This window comes from Lepidochelys kempii, chromosome 3 (assembly GCF_965140285.1).
Source record: "Lepidochelys kempii isolate rLepKem1 chromosome 3, rLepKem1.hap1, whole genome shotgun sequence".
NCBI lineage: Eukaryota > Metazoa > Chordata > Testudines > Cheloniidae > Lepidochelys > Lepidochelys kempii.
Window position 1 is genome coordinate 77471749 of NC_136382.1, and position 22287 is coordinate 77494035.

The 22287-nt window shown below is 38.6% G+C and overlaps 1 protein-coding gene across 5 annotated transcripts in view; it reads right to left on the minus strand.

Moving 5' to 3' along the window:
• Positions 1-4448: 4448 nt before the first annotated feature.
• The window catches only part of ASCC3 (activating signal cointegrator 1 complex subunit 3), a 508218-nt gene continuing 490379 nt past the window's right edge, over positions 4449-22287 (minus strand). For 3 of the 5 annotated variants that reach the window (XM_073336864.2, XM_073336863.2, XM_073336867.2), the window contains 5 exons: positions 14370-14521; positions 13144-13294; positions 8903-9112; positions 6218-6393; positions 4449-6122 (listed from right to left, as the gene is read on the minus strand). In XM_073336864.2, the coding sequence (XP_073192965.2) occupies positions 5975-6122; positions 6218-6393; positions 8903-9112; positions 13144-13294; positions 14370-14521 (837 nt within the window). In that variant the 3' untranslated portion in view covers positions 4449-5974. The other 2 variants (XM_073336866.2, XM_073336865.2) reach the window with 2 other exon arrangements.

The following is a 22287-nucleotide window of genomic DNA, read 5'->3' on the forward strand; positions in this document are numbered from 1 at the left end:
TCTCTCTTTGCGTCTATCCTTGTGGAGTCTTGGCTCTATGTCATCCGCAATGGATAGGTTGTCATTTTTAGGAACTTCTGACCTTCCAACCTAATTACCATCCTTGGTGTCATTTGCACATGCTCCTAATCCTCATCTTCTATCCCAAGACATCCAAGCTTTGTTTAGACAAACTCCCTTTCCCCATCATTTTATAAAAATGGATGCAATTATAACTGACATTTTCTTCCCTTTGTCTCTATGTCCCTCACTTTTCTTCTTAGTGGGAATAATCCTTTTATCCCTTATCTGCTCTGGCTGCCCAGCTTGTGGATTACTACTATTACTGCAGCTCTTTGGGGTGTTCTCAGAGTCCCCCTTTCCTTTTTAGCTTGTCAATTATTTTATTAAAATGATGTAGTTTTAAACTACCTGTCCAATTTTCTTACACAACCTCATTAAGTGCCATAGGTGAGGTGCAATATCAATATGTATGAATGGGTAAATTCTCTTCAGGTCAGTTAGGCAGCCAGGTTGGATGCAGGATTGTCATGCCAAGTTCTTCCTCCTTGCAGCCTGCTTTCAGGTTTCCCTCCATCAAGACTTTCCAAAGCTGGAAACAAATTGTGTTTGCTTACACTACCCTGGATACTTTGTCTGAGTCCAGTGACCCACTGTGCATCCTTGAACAGTGGCTGCACTGGTTTTGCCATATCATGGAAAACAATTAGTGAGGTAAAGATTTGTTTTATTTTTCTGTGATGTGGCTGTCACCAGTATGATGAATTTGTCTAACTAGCAGTGACCATACCCAGGCAGGGACAGAGTAACTGTGGGGAACCTAAGTGGGAGTTCAGCTAAAGTGACAGTAGGGAAGAAACTAGGGAAAGGCGATGTCTGAGCCTGTTGCAGCAAGTGGACCTCTTCCCAAAGCAGTAGCTTCCCACAAGTGAATTCAGCCAGCAGTTTTGCCATGGTAGGAACTGAGCACCAATTAGCAGTGTAGCACAGCTTGTCCACTAAGACTTTCCCACACTTGGGTATTGTGGTCACTGGTTCGGTAAAGTGTCTTTGAAATTTCTCTGGGCATGGGGAGGCCTGTAAGGGTATGAGAGTGCAGGATTTAGCTACAGATGCAGCAGGAAGAGATGTACCTGGATACATTCTCCTTTTTGTGAGGCTGTAATAGGATCCTCAATGGGCTGCGAGGCCTAGCTCCACTCAGTCGTGGAGCAGTTGTAGGGGAGACCGGGCCTACTGACTCCACCAGCTCGGACCCAGGGCCCTAGAGTGGTCGGCAACACTTGACCTCTGGGGAGGATCCTCTGAGTTACCGTCCTTGGGTCACTTTCTCCCATTGCTTCCAGTCCCAGATAAGGAAAAAGGAAAAGGAAACCCAAATCATCAGCCCCAATTGGGCTTAGCATACAGTCCTGGTACTTCAAGAAAGTCTCTCTAGCCCCTTTTGGCAGGAGCCTTCAGGGTAGGTCTCTACTCTTCCCCAGCCTCCAGCCTTTTGAGCTGGGTTGCTCCCTTTTAAATCCTGTCTCCAGTTGGAGCATGCTCTGCAGAGTTGGAGGGGCATGGCTAGCTGGGCTGAGTACTGTCCTTTAACCTCTTCCATCTCAGTGTGGGGTTTGTGTACTCCATCAAACAGGCCCTTCAGACAGTACAGAAACCTGGAATTGTAGAAAGATTCATCTCAGGGAAGGAAGACTCATGGCATTTGATGCACGTCCAGGGACCTCAAGTCTGGCCTTGGGATTGGGACAGAACTTATGGAACAAGATCTCCTGATTAAGATGGAAGGGCAGAGACCATCTCTGTGAGAAAACTAAGGTACATTCAGAACTATTTTATGGAAAATGAGGTACAGGGGATTGCAAATCAGGAGTGCAAGTGCCTCAGTTCTCTTGGCAGAGGTGGTGGGTCTGAAAAGACTACATTCAATGCAGGAAAAGACTGGAACAGCAAAGATCATCTCAAAGTAGACTGCATTTATCAGCAGGCACAGGTTCCAAGTTGGAACAAGAGATTTACTAAAGAACCTAAGATATGAGACTGCCTTAAGGAAACTGGTTAAGAAGAGATGGGAACTCCTGTGGGGCCTCTGAAGGCACTCAGGGTATGTCTACACAGCAAAGAAAAACCCACGGCTGGTCCGTGCCAGCTAACTTAAGCTCACAGGGCCTGAACTATTTCATTGTTGTGTTGACTTCTGGGCTCAGGCTGGAGCCTGAGCTCTGGGACCCTCCCACTCCACTGGGTCCTAGAGACCGGGTTCCAGCCCAAACCTGGAAGTCTACACAGCAATGACACAACCATGCAGCCTGAGCCCTACAAGCCCGAGTTGGTTGTCACAGGCCAGCTGTTGGCTTTTCTTTGCTGTGGAGACATACCCTCTGAGGCTGCTGAAGCAGAGTTGGTTCAGACCCTCTCCTATCCCTACGCAGGCCTGGTTACAATGGTGCCACACAAGGCTACAGCAGAGCAAGATGGGAAGGACTGACCCAATTGGTGGTAATTTTTGGTGGTTGTTCCCTGGCTTTTTCTGGGAGGAAATTCTCTTTGTCCTTTTCTGTCCTATGTCATTCTGCGGCCTGGAAGAAAGACAGAACTTCAGCAGAGAGGCACCAACTGCAGCTATTTTCAGAAAAGAACAACAATTGGGAAGCCTGCCTACAAATTGGAACAAGAAACTGGGCATTAAAATCTTGCATCTGGAATGGTGATCACCTGCCTGCCTGCCTGCCTAGGACAACTCACAGTAGTGGCAGCCACATCACAGAACAGTATAGGTAATTTGTATTTGTTTTCTGTTCCTTTTTGTCTGATTTTCACATTCTTGTTAAAACAAGTCACTGCTGCTCTCACTTTTCACTCTTAGATATCATTGGCTTGACTATATTGATTGTTCCTTCTGAGCACCTGTTTTAAATACTGCATAATTTCCTCTAGTAGATTTTTTATATAAAAGCTGATTCCAATCAATTTGCTTCAGTTCATATTGCATTACTTCAGACTCTTGTCCTTACAAATCCAATATTTTTCCAATGAATTCTCAAGAGTGTTTCAAATATAGTATTTAGAGACAGACTGAACTATCCATAAACAAACAGAGTAGGCAATAACAACTAAAGGATGAAACTGAAATCCAAATTGTACAACTGAATTCCAGCATGAAAAACTCCAATCAGTTCAGACAGAAGATTGAAGATCTTATGAAAAAGACATATAACACAGGTGCAGAACACACTTTTGTGACATGCAGTTTACAAAGTTGGCAAGAACCAAGATCATCACCATGGTATATTATGTGATTATGGCAGAGCTGTACTTCTTCTAATTAACTAGAACTGTTGACAGAAAATGTTGTTTGCTGTAATCCAAGGATTTCCTTTAAGAACTGTGTCTCAGTTCCTCTGAAAGTCACATGCAGAGTAATGTGGTTTTCATGGAAATACATTTTTCTAAAGTATTTGGTGAATGAGTGAAGCTTTGCCTAAGTATTTTATTTTCCCAAAATTATACAGGATGTAGTCTTACCTTAAAGGTGAAGCAGGCTAGAACAGATGCTGACAAACTCCTCATTGCATTAATGGATTTCCTGTCATAATGATGTCGCCATCGCTCTGATTGAGGTCTTATGCAATAAAGTTGCATTGGATGAGTGAAACATATAGTTACATTTCATTTAACATCATACCTAAAAATACTCAAATATAAACGGAAATAGTCATGCTTTCTTGAACAATTTAAATTTAATGTTTAGTTGTAACCTGAATATAGAAGAGGCCCATTTATCTGAAGGTCTTTGAACCACTGGATATGAATCTTTTTTCCACCCCCACTCCGTTAAATTTTGGAGGATGCCATTTGGCTTTGCAAGAACAGCTGGCCTTCTCTTTAGTGCACTGCAGGCACAGCCTCGTGCCTAAAGCACGGCCTCATGCCTAAAGCACGGCCTGCATCATTTTCTGCAGGAAGCTGGCAGGCAGCAGCTTTCCACTGCATTGCATTCACTGCATTTTGGGCACGTGAAATACAATGAAGGTGACAGCAAATCCACAGGGGATACCACTTACTTTTCGCTAAAAGGGAGGGCTGACATTTTCAAACTTGAGTGCCTAACGTTAGGCTCCCCCATCTATATTCAGGCGCCTAAATAGAAGTGGTGTGATGTTTTAAAGGTGTTGACTCCAAGTGGGGGTAGCTCAATATCTTTGAAAATCAGGCTACTTCTAATAAATATGGGATTTAGAACCCTAACTTCAGGGACACAGGATTGAAAATTTTGGCCACGAGGTTTAGTTAAATGGATTGTGCTATAACACATACAAAACATTAGAAAAAGAAGAGGCATTACAGCTCTCAAATATTTATAAAACCAGTGCAGCAAAGTTCCTAATGAAGAGTGAAACAGCAAAACTCTTCATTCAAGGTGACAAGCAAACCAAAAGAGAAACAAGGAAGGATTACATATCAGTTGTATTGCAGCACCCTCCAATATGCAAGGTGTAATACAAACACACAGGACAGTCTCTGGTCCAAAGAGCTTACAATCTAAATACAAGACAAAGTACCATTCAGACAATGTCTAAGCAAAACATCAAAGGTAGGTATATTGTGTGAGTGTTCAGACATTCACGTGCACGTGTTTTTAAAGGTATAGAATTTTTGTAACAAAAGTCTAATATTGGCTTTTGTGTGTTAGCTAGGCTTTCTTGAGCCACTCTCAATCTTAACGCTTTTTAACAAAGTATTTTGTTTACAAACCTATATAAGATTCTATTCACTTTTGGGGCTATTGTGTCCTTAATTTATTTTTGTGAGCTGCATTGACTGCTTTACACTAGATTGGCAAAATAAAGTAACTAATGAGCAGCTCAGCGACTCATTCTTCATTCAGAAAAACATTAACATTTAGGAAATTGGTATACTAATGTGAAAAGAAAAATTTGTATCTATAAGCACTGTATTTGTATATTTGTTCATTTTGAAATCAACAGCTTGATTATTTGGCATGATTTTACAACCAGATTTATTAAATGTACAATGAACATAAGTTTTTGAAAATGTTCATCGCCGCAAAACACAGGGTATGCTTAAGAGTTGAGTTTTATCACTACATATCCCAGGGGTCGACAGCCTTTGGCACAAGGCCCATCAGGGTAATCCGCTGACGGGCTGCAAGACATTTTTTTTATGTTAACAATCCACAGGCCTGGCCCCCCCAGAGCTCCCGGTGGCTGGGGTTCACTGTTCCTGGCCAATGGGTGCTGAGGGAAGCGGCGTGGGATGCAGGGATGTGCTGGTCACCGCTTCCTGCTGCTCCCATTGGCCAGGAACAGCAAACCACGGCCACTGGGAGCTGTGGGGGGCCATGCCTGTGGATGATCAACGTAAACAAAATGTCCTGAGGCCCACCGGTGGATTACCCTGATGTGCCGTGTACCAAAGATTGCTGACCCCCCTGATATATCTTATACATTTTACATTGAAAAGTCTAGTGTAGCAAATTTCGTACAGATATGTCTTATTATACACTATTATATATCAGCAATGTTTTCTCAGCTCATGTTTTGAATTCTCTTCATAAATTAAGAAAAAAAGACCATTTAAACAATACCAACAGAGTGGCCACAGATTAATCATTTTCAAATGAAGACTATAGCACTAAATGTATACAAATTAAAATAGCTACTATTCTCTTATTTTGATCTGCCAACATAGAATTATGGCATTTACAGATCCGTTTTACATTTCAAGAATCGTACAAAGCTGAAACAATAAAAGGTAGCACTTTGTAAAAGACTAAGGCCACTGTGGCTAACTCCGTGTTACTAGAGTCAATACAGCAGTCACTTTCAATTTCCTAGGTGTCTTGAGGTTAGAAGTTGATTCGACTAAGGCAAACATAATTTCTCTCTTGTCCAGAATGACTGAACATCCAGGTTTCAAGACCACTTCCTTCAAATGGATTGTTCAGGTAACGTTACTTCAGAGTCAAGTGACTCACAGCTTCAGAGACCTCAGTGCTGATCTGTGCTGAGATGCTGGGTGGTTTGATATTCAGATAAATGTCATACTGTTGGTCCATGCCAAGATAACTGTCACTCATGAGATACAATGTGTAGATATACCTAAAACATAATAGCAGCAGCATCAGTTTCTTTTTCAAAGACGTCAACATTTAATTTTAAACACCTGGATAATTTTAAGTCAAAGCTCATCTTACTTTCCAGGAGTTTCCGGAGTATAAAAAGCAACTGAGACAGCATTTCGATATCTGACATATCCAACTCTTTTCAGGGCAATGAGTTCTTTTTTATCCACTTCCCCCAATATCAAAAACCACCCTTCATCTTTGGCTTTGGGGAATCGAGGAGCAACTGCTTTACTGTCTTGCCTTCCCTGTTAGGCAGAAAATACAAGTTAACACAACTGGGAATCTCCCAGTCAAACCATCATTTGTCTTTGTAGGGTAACCACACCATAAAGGACAAGATGATACATTTTTACAGAAAACTAGAACTGAATTAGAACTAGAACATTTTTATCATTTTTCTAGAGAAAGCCTTTTGAAAAAAATGTGAGCCAGAACAGAAAACAATATATTATTCCAAATATTGTTGCATAGGTAGCTCTCTGTTTTCTAAGCAAATCAAATTATGAATGAAAAATCTGTTCCTTTTGATAATTTAATCTAAAACACAGTGAACGCTATTTTCTCAAGAATGGCTAATTGTATTCCTAGTATCTTTAAATAATATTAATCAACATTGTTCCAGATTAATATAAAGACAATGACAGTACTTGAAGTCTTTATTTTACGTTGATGTAGCAAAATGGAAGAATACTTCAGTGATTCTTTAAAACAGTGACTTTATTGCTGAAAGTTGCAGGTACTAATAATGAGGCACACTCAATCAGAATTCATTTAGTGTACTGTAGATAGAAAGGTTTTACTAAAGATCCACAGGAAAAAAAAAAAAAAAGCACTAACAGAGCAATGAAGCTTCATGCAGAGTCTGATCGTGTTGCCATTGCAGTCAGGGTTATTGTTTGGAAAAGAAAGGTATTTTTTGGATGTCGTTCTTGCATGAATGAAAGTTAACTTCTAATACTATTATAAGTCCAGCCCTGTTAAAATATATGCCTCTGTTATTCTTGTTTTACACTTAAGGTTATAAGAACAAAGTTGTCTCAAATTTTCCTAAAGGAGGAATTAAGGACTATTTTGCTCATACACTGTGAACAATAATTTTGCTGATAATTTTAACTTACAACGGCATTATTTCCCCAAAAAAATAATTAGCAAAAGAAAACTAGAGTGAAATCCTGGCCCCATTTAAGTCAACGGGAGTTTTGCCATCAACTTCAGTGGCGCTAGGATTTCGTCCCTGGTGTCCAACTATTTGGCATTTACTTAAGAAATTCCTTGATAGTCTGAAGGTTCAGGCTCTCCTAGATGTTGAACTCACTGATCGTACATGGATGAATGCAGATATTCTACAACTGAGAAGTGAATATGCTGGATATGAGTCAGCAGTGTGCCCTTGTTGCCAAGAAGGCCAATGGCATTTTGGGATGTATAAGTAGGGGCATAGCGAGCAGATCGAGGGACGTGATCGTTCCCCTCTATTCGACATTGGTGAGGCCTCATCTGGAGTACTGTGTCCAGTTTTGGGCCCCACACTTCAAGAAGGATGTGGATAAATTGGAGAGAGTCCAGCGAAGGGCAACAAAAATGATTAGGGGACTGGAACACATGACTTATGAGGAGAGGCTGAGGGAGCTGGGATTGTTTAGCCTGCAGAAGAGAAGAATGAGGGGGGATTTGATAGCTGCTTTCAACTACCTGAAAGGGGGTTCCAAAGAGGATGGCTCTAGACTGTTCTCAATGGTAGCAGATGACAGAACGAGGAGTAATGGTCTCAAGTTGCAGTGGGGGAGGTTTAGATTGGATATTAGGAAAAACTTTTTCACTAAGAGGGTGGTGAAACACTGGAATGCGTTACCTAGGGAGGTGGTAGAATCTCCTTCCTTAGAGGTTTTTAAGGTCAGGCTTGACAAAGCCCTGGCTGGGATGATTTAACTGGGAATTGGTCCTGCTTTGAGCAGGGGGTTGGACTAGATGACCTTCTGGGGTCCCTTCCAACCCTGATATTCTATGATTCTATGATTCTATGAATCATGATGAAAGGGCTACAGCACCACTTAATCTTCTGCTGTGCTTTTGGGTATGAGATCTAAAGCCAAAAGAAAATGGCTTGTATTTTCAAAAGTGATGAATGATTTTGATACCTCAATTGCTGTGTGTTAAACTTCAGAGTAGTTAAAAGGACCTGATTTTCAAAGAATGCGGAACGCTTTAGTAAATGCAGAATGTATGAGTAAGAGAGTAAAAAGGAAGGGGCAAAGCCTAATGACATCATTGTATGTTTGTTATGGACAGAGGAAGATCACAAGGAGAATACAAGGTAGGGACTAAAATGGAAAGAAAGTTAAAATTTTTATTGAGCATGTTACAGAAAAACAGTGAAGTACTTAGCAGAGGATCATAATGCTTTAAAAACGCAACTAAATACTGTTATTATGACCCTAGGAAATCAAGTTACTAATCCAAATGTCAGAAAAAAGTAGAAAATATTGATTCATTTAGGATTTTCAACCAATTAGCAAGGCAAAAACAAATAAATGAAATATTCAAGCCATTATCCTACAGTACTGGAAAAATTACCAGCCTCACTACTAGCATTTCCTGTCTTTGAGCCAGTCTGCCAAAGAAACTACCACAGAACTAATGATTTATATGAAAGCATTAATAGTCCAACAGAAACTTACTATATGGCACACTACACTTCAGTAACTGAGTATCAGAATCTGGTGTATTACAGAATGAAAATTATGAATACCCTACCTTGTGATGCCTCATCTGGACTCTCTGCAAATTTATCTGGAGGACATATTCGTGATCAGCATGTAACTTGATCCACTTTTTGTCATCCCACATATCTGTTGCCAAAGTAGGGATAGGAAGTTCATTCTGCTCCTGAGATGAGTCATCCCATGATCCTTTAATGCTCAAACTAACATCTATAACTGGCAAATGGGACAAGAAATTCCAAGCCTGTGGCAGAAGAGATCATGCACAAAATGACAAAGTTCAGTTTCAGCTACAACACAAACCTCTAAAATGCATTCTGCTGTCATAACCGTCAAAATGTCATGATGTATTCTACACATTCATGTACATTTTGAGCTTATTATTATTATGTTCTTAACAAGTCTGATGTATTTACATGATATAACTCAAGATCATTCCTAGAAAATGCTTTCTCCCTCAAGTGTACTATACATGCTTCACCAAGATTATGGTATTCCTGAACAAAAGGAAAAATCCTTGCTACTGCTGATTATTTTTTTCTATAAGCTACTAAAAACTAGTATAATTAAGGTCTGAATTAAACTTCCTCAACATAATCCATAACGAGTGAGTCAGTGCAGTGCTAATTAGTGACGGGCAAACCTCAGAGAGTTCAGAGGATCAGTTCAGATAATTATTCAAAAGTTCAAATGCTTATCCAAACTTAGCCATACTTAAGGTTTTCTTGCATCCATCCCCATGAAGCTTCCTTGTCCTTTCAATCATCCTAAAGACACTCAAGTCTTCCTCTTATCACTTTATGAATCTGCAACTGTCTCTCAGTTTTCTCTCCCCCAGCATCCCACTACTTTGAACTGGTACTAGGGACATGCAAATTGTGTGCGTGAACAAAGTGCTCCTTCAGCCCCACATGTGATGGCTTTCTGCTTTTTTTTTTTATTTGTAGAAACATTTTATACCTACTGAGCTAGATCCTCAGCTGGGGTAAATCAGCATAGCTCCATTGTCTTCAGTGAAGATATGCTGACACATACTAACTGAGCATCTGACCATTTAATTACACATGAAGTCTCATTTACATGTTAAAACAACTGTGTCCAAGGACCTCATTACAATATGGTTAAAAAAAGGTTTCCAGCTCAATCCAAATGATTCTGTAGAAACCTTGTTTTAACTGTGTTACTGCCTGAAACTTTGCAGAGCTGTATTATGGTTCAAGAACATAGATTGATGTGTGACCCGACCATGTTTTTGATTGTGTCAGAGGCTACTGTATGGTAATCTAGTTCCACAGTTTTTACTGTGCAGACAGGAGCAGAGTGTAACAAAGCAGCACTGAGTGAAAAACTGAACTAACTACAATGTAGATTTAGTACAATCCATCTCCAGGCCTAAAGACCGATTTTGCTTTCTGAAGTTTTGACCTGTGGTATGGTTTTGAAAATTCTATCTTCTAGTCAAGATTAGCAACTAGATCTTGAGATAACAACTGTGGCATGCCATCTGTTTCAGTCATGTGATGTGGAGAGATTCAAATAATGCTCTTCATTAAATAATGCTCAAGAAAAATATCAAGTGGTGGTTGCTAAAAAGTGGGGACAGGGCCATAATAAAATAAATTCCAGAGTGAAGGTAGCTAATACTAGGTTGTGGAGCAGGTACTTTTGATATGAATTGAGAAATCACTTGCTTTTCTATCTCTCTCATATGGTGTTAATATGGCAACTCTTTTGTCTGGTGGACTTTCATTTTTCATTAGAAAAAATATTTTGGGCATTAGCTAACATTCAGACTTATTCTGTACAGCTAATAGGTCCCATTTTCAAAAGCGTCTAACTGAAATGTAAGTCCCATTTTCAAAAGAGATTTAGGCACTTAGGACTTTCAGTGGAACTCAGGATCTTAAGGGTGTAAATCACTTTTCAAAATGGAACTTAGGCTCCTAAATTACTCATATGCTTTTGAAAATTGTACTCTGTCTTTTGCTGTACAAAATTACACACACTTTTACACATATATTATATATACATATGAAGAACGTGTATATTTGTGTGGGTATATATACATGTACAGTACCTGCACCCACTAACACATGGACTTACCCCATATAGGATAGTGATAACCACATAAAAAATTGTACAGCATTTTTTCATGAATCTTTGATGTCATCACTGGCACTTTTACTAATAATCCTTATCTCCAGGATTTATTCTAGCATTTCAAATCCAGCTTCAAGAGCTGCCATTTAAAAATTATCAATCTTTTCCCCAGATGTAGGGTTTTCTTCCTCTTCCCTCCCCCCAAAATTTCACTCATCTAAGCTCAGGCTGGTCACTATTTGGTTCTGCATTAATGGCAGGTTCAAGTGCTATTCTGAACTCACAATCTGTCATGGCTAGAAGCAAGAGCTTTGTACCATTGGAAAGGGAATATTCTAGGCTTCCCCATGGGACACTTATCACTTGCTTTGAACCCTGGATGGTTCCAAGATATCAGCCTTTACATTTGTCATATTTTTATGTACAGAAAACAATTTTTTGGTCTTTTTAAGAAGTGTTGTATATTTAATATTTTTTCTTTTCTTTGGCCCCATGCATAACTAGGACACTTGACTTTACAGATGGAGTGCCAAAAATAATCCCAATAGAATTAAGAAACCCCCAAAATCTCTAAACCATTTCTGAAATAGTTGCTTTGTGAAAGATGTGTAGCATGTACAGAATACATAATGATCACCAAACTCAGGTGATTGAAACTTTTCCTTTGCACTGTAATACATCATATATATCCCCTCTCTACATGTATCTACATTTACATCGCCTTCCCCACACACTTGGTGTGTATACATCACATACACACACGCTATTTTTGAAGAAACTGCTAAGACATTTCAATACCAGCCAAACATATTTATCTGAGGATTAATCTTCATCTATTGAATCAGATGAGAACACTGCCATGCATACAATTATTTAATTAGCAGCCAAATCCTCTGCCAGTCAGCAGCCGTTCCAGGCATACTGATGGGGCAGTAGATGCAAATCTCACAGTAGTACTGCTTTTTCTCATTACTACTGCAATTAGCACTTAAATTGATGCTTTAAACATACTAATTTCTGGAATAATTCAGGATTTGTATGTTACCTGGGATCGCCTCACTGCAGAGACGACACCAGATTGCTACGCAAATTGAAGCACTTTTGAGCCAAATAACCATCATCATATCAGACAGAGCCAATTTGCATTTGCTTTTAAAGATAACAGAATGGCAATTTATGCAAATAAATTAAGTAAGTTTACTTCTGAGTTCTCCCTGAACTAATTATGACAATGTTCTAATTTTTCATCACATCTAAAACTTGGACTGAAATCAATGTGTATTATGTTAGAAATCTGTTGTTGTTAAAAGAGGCCTTGTTTTGATTTAAATAACTTTCCTTTATTCAAAATTTTGATGGTAATTTAGTTAGAAATGCAGATGTCTGTTATGGATATTTAAATACTTTCCTTTTTGTTTGCATGCCAGTGTTAGATTTAACAAAATCTGAACAGTCAAGTTCAGTATTTCACTTTCAATTATGAAGAATTTTTTAAAAAATCCACAAACCTAATTTTTGATGTTTTCTTCCTTTCTATGTGTATTTGCAATCATACACTCATGTGATGAATACTATGGTATACTGCTATGCTTTAGACTGGAAACAGCTTAAAAAGACTACAGTCAAATAAAAGGTAATAATATCTTAAATACTTTGAGACTATAGTTTTTTTTCCTCTGAGAAGAGGGGAAAACTGATATGCTTTTTCTCTTCCAAACAGAAACTGAACATTGGATCTTCTACCAACTATATTCCCCAAAAATATTCTGTTTGAAAGAATATTTTAGGAACCAGCTACAATGATATTTGTAATGCATGTAATCTTAGTGCATAGCTGACTACAAAAAAGGTGGATAACTCTCAGATTGAATGTTCTAGGCAAATACCTCAAACAGGCTAAGGAGCAGCATTAACATCAGCTATGAACCTTATTGGTGTTGCTGGATAATAGGGAAGGGGGGAAAATAACTAGAAAAGAAAGGGGGGAGGGAGAAACCCTTGTAAAAGTAGGTCTTTCTTTGAATTAGAGTAACAATGTGTTGCAGTTTTTACATACTTTCTGCAGAAAATAATGTGATATTTGCTGAAAGGATATAAAAAGACTCTTTCTCCCTTCTACTTTTCCTTCCCAATCACATTTACAATGAACTCTGAAATCACTACAGGAAGCATTACCTGTGTAATGTGTACAGCTTGCAAGTCACGGTCTACAATGGAAGCAAAAATGTTTTCTTTTCCTTCAGAGACAGCAATCAATTCAGGAAGACACTCAATAGGTCCTTGGTAACCTCCACACAAGCGCTTCCTTTTTCCTTGGTTCCACTTCCTGATAAAGACAACAAAACGTATTTCCAGTGAGGAGTTAAAAAATTATTATACAGAGAGAGATTTGTAAAGGGTAGTAAGAAGGAAAGAAAGAAAGAGAAGGTAGAAATTACATAAAAGTGCTTGACCCCCTTTGCTCAGATTATTGTCTTGAAAGTTTCCATGATGAGAATGAAGCATCTTTCTTCTTGATTAGTTATAAATACTAGAATCTGAAAGTCTGATTAAGACTGTTGGAGCTGCTGCTGGACACAATATTTAAAAATGGCATCAACTGTGACACTAATTGTGTAGTAGTTTAGGGTCAAAGATCACTAAACAGTTGCCATTCTTCTTTAAAACCAGTTTAATAATCAGAAAAGAGATATTCCCCATTCAATAAAATCTTTAATGTTAATAATTTCAGTTTACACTTTACATATAGGAAATCCCCAATCTGAGTAAAACAGTAGCAGCAGTCTTATCAGTATGATAAGCAGTCTCAACTGATACAGAAGACTCAAATTCTCATTCTTATAGGTATTTAGAAATTTTTTTTCTACAAAGAATATTCTTTGGAGATACTGAATATTTGTTTTCCGTATTTTGATATTAAGACTCAACACTGACCTCTGATACTGAATACCAGTAATTTCTTTTTGCATTGTGTTAATTACTACATTACCTGTGCATTACATCAGTTTGATATACAGTGCTGCATGGCCAAGTTGAGATAGGCCAATGTATGGGTATAATTTTACAGTGGACCAAAGTAAAGATGCAATATATAAACAGATTTCAGAGACAGAGTTAGATTTGGTGGAATTGGGAATCCTTCCAGAAATTCATCCCTTATTCCACTGTCTTAAATCACACTCCTTTAAAATACCATCCCGGGTTGCCTGAAATATTTAATGAACTCTGCAGAGGTGGGTGAACTTAGAAATAATTAAAACAAACAAATTGTTGGGAGAGAAATAGCAAAAGTGGGATGGGCTTAGCTTCTGCTATATTAACACATTCCAGGACACAATGACAATCAATATGAGAAAATGAAGAGTTGGAAAGAACTATAAACATTTTGAATAATTACATACCTAAAAAGGTGAAGATGGTGTTGTTCTACATTGGGCAAAGTAAGCAGGGAAGAGTCGTGTTTCCACCGGCCTTGGATAACCATCTGCACCAGACTGGTTATACTCAGAGCAGTCACTAACCAACCCTGGTTTGCTGCAACATCCAGCATTGCCTAAACAAACAAGACATTAAATACAGGAATACAGTTGTAACTACCTCTCCTTTTGTGTTCCAGATACAAACTAACAACATTTCTTTAATGTTAAATGTACAGGGACTTACTGCACATAAAATGGGAGTTTGACTGTGGGTCTAACTCAGCTCCTATTGAAGTCAATTGAAGTCTTTCTACTGACCTTAATGAGAGTTGGATTAGGTCCTAAATCATCACTAAAATGTATCCCAAAATGTAACAGCAGTGGTCCATTTCAGAGTTTGCCTTTAAAAACAAATCACTGGTTTGGGGCACTACAGCACCATAAAATGTGACTTAGAGTACAGTCCAAGCACTGCCTGTAAGGTGCACATCTAAAGATTTGCTTTAAAGGGATGAAAAGTTACAGCTAAATTCAAAATTGTTTTTGAAGGTTTCTGTATAAGAAAGAGTTTGCATACTTTCAGAATTATTGAAAACACATCCAATTCAAATAAATTAAATGAATATTAAAAGTTTGTCCCCAAAATGAATATTTAATGATAGTTCATCGCATTAGCTACTAATACTAGTTCCATTTTATGGATGACGAAACTGAAGACCAGAGGTAAAATGACTTGCTAAGGCAAACAGAGCAAGTCAGTATCAGAACTGGGATTTAAGCTTAGAAGGTTCCTGACTCCTAACCTCCTATTCATTCAGACAACATTGACTCTCAACACTATAAATGGGCCATTACACTTTCCAGGCCCATTTCTAATTTTTATTCAGTTGATTTTTTTTTAATAGAAACTGGAAATCAAAATGTATGCTAAGTAGCATGACTGAGGACCAATTTGGCAAAGATGGGTACTTGTGCTTAACTTTATGCACAGTGAGGAGCCCCACTCACTTCAATGAAACTGCTCACAACACGTAAATTAAGTGTATGTGTAAGTCTTTGTAACAGTGTGCCTAAGTTTTTTCTTGTTGAACCAAAAGAGAATCTGAGAACTTTTCAAAAGGACATGTTTAGTTTCAATATAACACTTTTATAGTGAATACAAATATTTAAATATATAATACAGGTTTCACACTGTGCACAGTACATTACAACAATTATTAGAATTTACTGGGACATTTCAGTTGGTAAGGGATTCTGCTAAAATACATTTATTGGTTTGCAAACTGCAGAAACACTTAAAACAACAATAAAATCAGATTCTTTGTACTAATTTCATGTAAAGATGTATTTTCAAAAGCAATAATTAGGTAAGAAATTTGAAATTTCATTAAAATTTTGGAAAATTGTTAAAAAAAGAAGCAAGAGTAGGAATGTTCAGTATCATTTCAGTCTGGAATGTTTGGGAGTACTGGACAGTCTCCATACATTTTTTTAATTTAGGTTCTTAGTTTTGGTACTAGAATCCTGTAGTCTCCTTTTAAAGAACATGCTTAAGACGTATTTGTGTTTTTTTCAAGACAAATGACATTGTTTGATGCTTCCTCAAGAATGTACAAACTTACAATACTTCTAGCTCATTTTACAGCCCACTAGTGGAATAATGAGGAGCTGTGTATATTAGCCTGTACATTTAATCAAATGTTTTACAGACAAACAAAAGGCAGCATTTACTTAAGGCAAACTAAACAGTGAAATCTTCTTTAAACAAAGGAGTTGTTTACACATGCTGAGCTATTTCAATTAAATTACTCTGATTCCGGAGAAATGCTGACTTTAAAAACACACAAGTTGGTTTCAGTCATGGTCAGACACACATCTTACATTAGTAGATTACACTGCAATTTCAACAGGTTTTGTTCCAGACCAGCGTGATAGAATCACCGACATATAGAAAAATATTTAAAATGTTGTCCTGAATTGCATAGGTTTTGCCCCATTTCTCATGAAAGAAAGTGGGAAAGTGTCCTGCAGTTAATAATATTCTGCATGCAAGGAATCTTTTTGGGGAGTAAATCTGAAATGTTTCCATTTGCCCTATAAATTAACCTGTAAAGGCAAAACTATCAATGTTGACACTGTTATGATCTTCTCATAAGAACCTCCAAGCTGCTTTGCATTTTTTTGCTATAGAAAGTCTGATGATGCTGGAAACCAAATTTGAAAGGCGCAACCAGACAGCCTACGAGCTTGTGTGTTTGTTCACACACAGATTTCTAGACATATGGAAGGAGGAGATACCCTCAGTATTTATCAAGGAGAAGACTGCCATTTCAAAAATCAACTTACTGGTAAATTAATTATTTTTCTGCTTGTAGATTGTACAAGGTATGTCTTAGCCCGTAAATCTCACTTACCAAAGAGTAGCTACCTCAAACGCTCTCCCCAGACAGCCATACCTCTAATGGCCACTCCTCTTTTCCCACTCTTCTTCCTTCCTTCCCTTCTCTCCTTTCTTCTTGTTGCTACTCTTACTTAATCTTTACCTATGCACTTGCCTCATCCCCCAATTTGCAATAACTAACATACATGGGCAACAATGTGATACCTAATTACCTTGTCTATTGTGTCAACAGACCCCAACGGCGGAACAGGTGTATTCGAGGACCTGTCAATTCTCTGCGGCTGTGAAGATGAATGAGGGCTGCAGCAGGACGGAGACCTCTGGTTTCACAGACTTCCTTTCTACTGGGTCCAGACCTCATTCCTGCTAAGTTTCATAAAGCTGCCGCGGGCGCACCAGCTCACTCACGTTAAAAGATTTCATATGCAGGCCTCTGCCAAGGGTGTTAACATCTCACACTACAAGTCCTGTGGTGATGGGGACAGGAGTAGTAATCTCTGGGAGTCCCTAGTCACAAATCTGCATGGAAGTGGAGGCTGTGTGTTGGTCGTCTTGTACTTGTACTTGTGAGACAGATGCATAATTTGGCAGCTCTTTAGCACACGGCGTCTTCATTCTAAAACTAAGATAATCAGGACTGTTATTACCAACCTTGAGTATGCTGATGACTGTGCCACCCTCACGCACATTGAGGCTGACTTGCAATTCACCGTAGATCTTTTCTCAGATGCTTATCATTTCCTTAACATTGGGAAGACTAAGGTGCTTTACCAGCCTGCCCCAGCACAAGCTGCATCCCTTTACCCCCAAATTGTCATTGGTGGTGAACCCCTGAAAAATGTTGAGTATTTCCCTTAACTTGGTAACCACCTCTCCCAGACAGCCAATCCTGCTGTGGAGATCGAACATAGGATCCGTTGTGCCAGTGCATCCTTTGGAAAATTGCTTTGTCATGACTTTATTGACAGAGATCCGCTGATGGAAACGAAGATGCTAGTATTCAATGCAGTAATCATCCCCACTCTTCTTTATGGGTGCGAGACATGGGTGACATAGCAAAGCCATCTTAATCGTCTGGAGTGATACTAACAGCGCTGCCTTATGAAGATTCTCCATATCAGATGGGAAGATTGTCACATCAATGCCAGCGTTCTCTTTGTAGCTAACACCACCACTGTTGAGGCAAAGATTATGAAATATCAGCTTCGCTGGGCTAGCCATTGTGTGCAGATGGCTGATACTCATTTTTTGAAGCAAGTTATCTTTTCTTAGTCATTGTAAGAGGACCTGTGGGAGACAGAGAAAACACTAAAAGGACACACTGAGAATATATTTTAAGAATGGAGGCATTGACCTCACGAACTGGGAGGAGCTGGCTGGCAATAGACTGCAGTGGCGTTGCATCATACATTAAGCCTTAGCACATTTTGAAAAGAATCGCCTTGCTCAAGATACTGAGAAATGGCAGAGGGAAAAGGAAAGAATACAGCATCCTGGCCAGCAGTTGTGCTCTCTCTAAGCAACCATCTATCACACATGTGGAAAATCCTGTCGAGCAAAGATTGGACTCCTCAGCCATCTTAAGTCTCAACAATAACTTTTCCCCATGGCAGACATCATGCTTGTATCGAAGGATAGCCACCAACTGTGTGAATAGAAGTTATTCTTTTGCTTATATGACCATGACTTTCTTTGTGCTTCCAGTATGTTGAGTTGGTTTTCTTTTTGTAATCTACTTTTGTTGACAATTGTAAACATTTGTTTTTACCTAAAATAAACTAGATTTTTGTTGAGGGTTGGGGGGAGGGGAAGATGGGTAAAGGGAGAAAGAGTTCACAGAATGAATGGAAGGATCCTTTTTATAGAATATCTCATAGAAATGGACAGAGGCCAACTTACAGATATCCCCTATGGGGTACCAAAAACCTGTGTGTGGGGGACTGTATGTTCCAGATTATTACTAGGAACCCACATAGCAAGTCCTCTTTTCCTCTTTAATATTTTTCTCCTTCACCTATATAATTTATTCACAGCATCTCGGTCTTGAAGTGAAATACAAGACAGTGACATTGTGAAGGAGTAGGGACAATGGTAAAGTTTGCTTGTTTTATTTGCTATTTTGGAAACCTACACACATTTTCATTTTTAGCTAGTGTAAAACATACACATGCTTGATACTCAATGGAAATTGTAATTCCTGTAAATACTCAAGATAACAAATTGAGTCATTCAGTTTCCTCCAAATTGGCCATATATAAAACCTAGTAGCTAAACATTAGAAAAAAATTTAACAGATTTATTTCCAAGTATAATAATTATTACTACTACTTATTATTTGTGTAATCAGATCGCCTGTATCGTATGAATAAGGTTTATTCCTTCTCTTGTTTCCCATCATTTTCTCTTTTCTTTTCACCTCACTCAACATCAACTCATTATGAGTTATTAATATTTTGCAGAGATAAATGGTTGTTTATGTGCTCCAGAAAACAATTCTTCTCATTGACCTGGTCTTTTGTCCCATAAGTCATTTAAAATATTGTAACAGCCTGCCAAAATACATGGTACGTTATAATTTTAATTCTTGTAAGCCAAACCTTTAAGTAAGTAATTTTATAAATATCTTACAGCTGATAACAGGTTAGGCTACTTTAAGAATGTTGTTCCAGAGTGAAAAATTGCACATGGATAAATCTGTTTGCTATAGCATCTCATTTGAACGTCACAAAGATTTCATGATGAAGCTGGATATGTTAATTAAATTTATGAGATTTTAAAAAAAGATTAGCATGAGATGAAAGTGACACAGATCATGCAAGAAATTTTCTTGTAGTAGAGTAAAACAAAAGGTTTAAAGTAAACTAATAAGTACATGAAAGCATCTTTTGTTTTTTTTAATATGGAAGAGAAGATGAGCTGAATGGAGGGACCTGGGAGCACAGAGAATATGTATTATTCTTGATTTTGTTATAAAGAATGACAGAGAAATAAAGGAAGAAAGTAGAAAATGTGCATAATCATATATTGGCCCCAATCCTACACTATTTTGGCCCCAATCTGACACTGATATGGGCACTCACATGGCTCTTAATGCAGGATTAAGGCCTTAGCTTGTAAGCCTTTTAAGTGCTTCTTGTCTTAAAGTGCCATGTGCTCCAATGATGCTATATAAATAATCACAGTAACAGTTAAGGAGGTGTACTAAAGCACTATTTTGGCCTTCATGTCACACAGCTTGACTAGAAAACATCAAAGGGACTGAAAGTTCATTTGCTATAAAGATCAACTGTAGGCGTTGGATAAATGGGAATTCTGGCTCATTCTGTAATGAAGCAGGTGCAGAGTAAGATAGTATCAGTCATTAGGGATGAGCAAATATTTGTATTAGGTTGATATTCAGATTTCAGAGTCCAAATATTTGAGTGATATTTTGATTCTGATATTGATTTTGACTATTTCACTTTTCCCCAGGAACGCCTCCTGTATGAGAGCCTCAGTGCCCACTTCAGGTGACTCTGCTCCCGTTAAGGAATTTTCAAGGGGCAGTGGGTGGCTGCTTCTCAGTCAGTAGTTGGTGGGGGGGGGAGCCATATATAGATTCTGTCTTCTAATCCCGATTTTGTTTTTGATAGGGTCCACTCTGTTGTCATCACTGGGGGTCTTCATTTTCCTTCCCTCCTTAAGTTCCTCTTTTTCTCTCTGACCAAGTGCGGCTTCCTCCCTTTCTCTCATACGTATCTTTATTTTGTGGTGCCTCCTATGTCCCAGATGCCCCCTTCTCCAGCTTGGTCTACTGATGTTGAAGGCAGATGGTGCAAGGCAACAGGGAGTTGTCTCTTCTCTTCCTGGCTCTCTGCCAACTCTTTCAGCTGCTCCTCCTCACTATGCTACATCAGAGACCAGTGATGTCCTATGTTTCCCACAGGGCTCCCCTGGCTCCTCTATGCTTAATGGTAGTAAAGATAGATAGAAATCTCTTGTAGAATGGAGTCTATGCAGGTGACAGGGACTCTTGACTCTCACATTGAAAGTTAAGCTAATTATCAGTCTCAAACATCAGAGGAATTTGACAAGCTAGCTGTCACTTCCAGCAAGATCTGAAGGGAAAGGCAGTGAGAATCTAAATAGAATCTTCCATCACAGAGGTTTAGGTCAATCATCAAGAGGACACAAAAAGCTGCCCTATTGTGCCTTCAAAGTCTGCTGGGTCCTGATGTGAATGGATACATTTGTTTCTCTCAGCCGCTCATACTAAGGATTCTGAACTCTAGCACCAACTGGCTGATTCACAGTCAGTTCTAATCTGGGGGATGGGAACTGAAAGTGTCAGCTTCTCTTCGTATGTGCCATGAATAGTGGTTTCGTCAAATGGATTGATGGCTTCCTGCTCAAATAGGAAACAGGAACTGTTCCACAGGGTCTGGCACCTTTCAGTGGTCAAAGTGGATGTTATCGTCTACCCCTGGGAATTTGGTCTAAAATATATATAGTCTTCTTTCCTTAGCAGTTTTTATATATAGAGAGATATAGAACTCCTCCTGACACTATTTTAATACATATATTCAAAAGAGGAAGTAATGTGACATGGGAAGAAATAGCAGTGGCAGAAGCTTCTACCCATGCGCTTTCGAGACAGTTTTAGAACATATGTTCAAATAAAGAATGTCATTTACATACTGAAAACATACGCACCCTTGTAAAACTGATCCAGTCATAGGAGCTATTACAATTACTTTGAAATCTGTCATTTTAGAAATGTTCTGGAGAGTTTTAAATTTTTTTGTGGTACTAGTTTTCATATCTTGCCACTTGTAATTCAAGTCCAACTGTACAGGCTTAGGTGGAAGACAAACTGCATAATTAATACAAGTTTAGGAGCTCTAAAATGACTTAAATGTTTTTACATGTGCCATTGAAGTGTTAGGGTCCAATATCTTGGACCTTAGAGGGCAAGGTCTACTTCTCAAATGAATTTTGGGAATCTCTTATTTTCGCCATGGTTAAACTTTATAATACTGTGACTGTGAGGTACTGGTTGTGACTCCATAATTAAGGTTGAGTTCTGTTGCACTTAAAGCAGAGATTCAACCTCTTAGCTTAGTAGGAAGAATACAGCGTATCCGCTGAAAAAGTACAGCACTTACAAACAAGTAAATCAGTTAATTACTTTATGAGTGAACTGCAAATGGCAAAAGATTCATCAAGGTACGAAGGCACCAGGCCAGGTTTATTGTCAGCGAAGCACGGTATTAGTATCCCACAGACTTTTCCAGACCACTAATACATGTTTGCCCTTAACAATGGACCAGCTCAGTGAATGGTGGGACTTTCTGTTCCTTTTTAGGCTAGACAAAGACAATTCTCTTGAGATACATTTTTATATCCTGATACAAACAAGTTATGTACTGCCCCACTGACATAGTTAGTTACTACCCCCTGACATTGCTAGTTATCACCTATCACCTTGTACATGTTGGTTTGAGTAAAACATTTTATTAT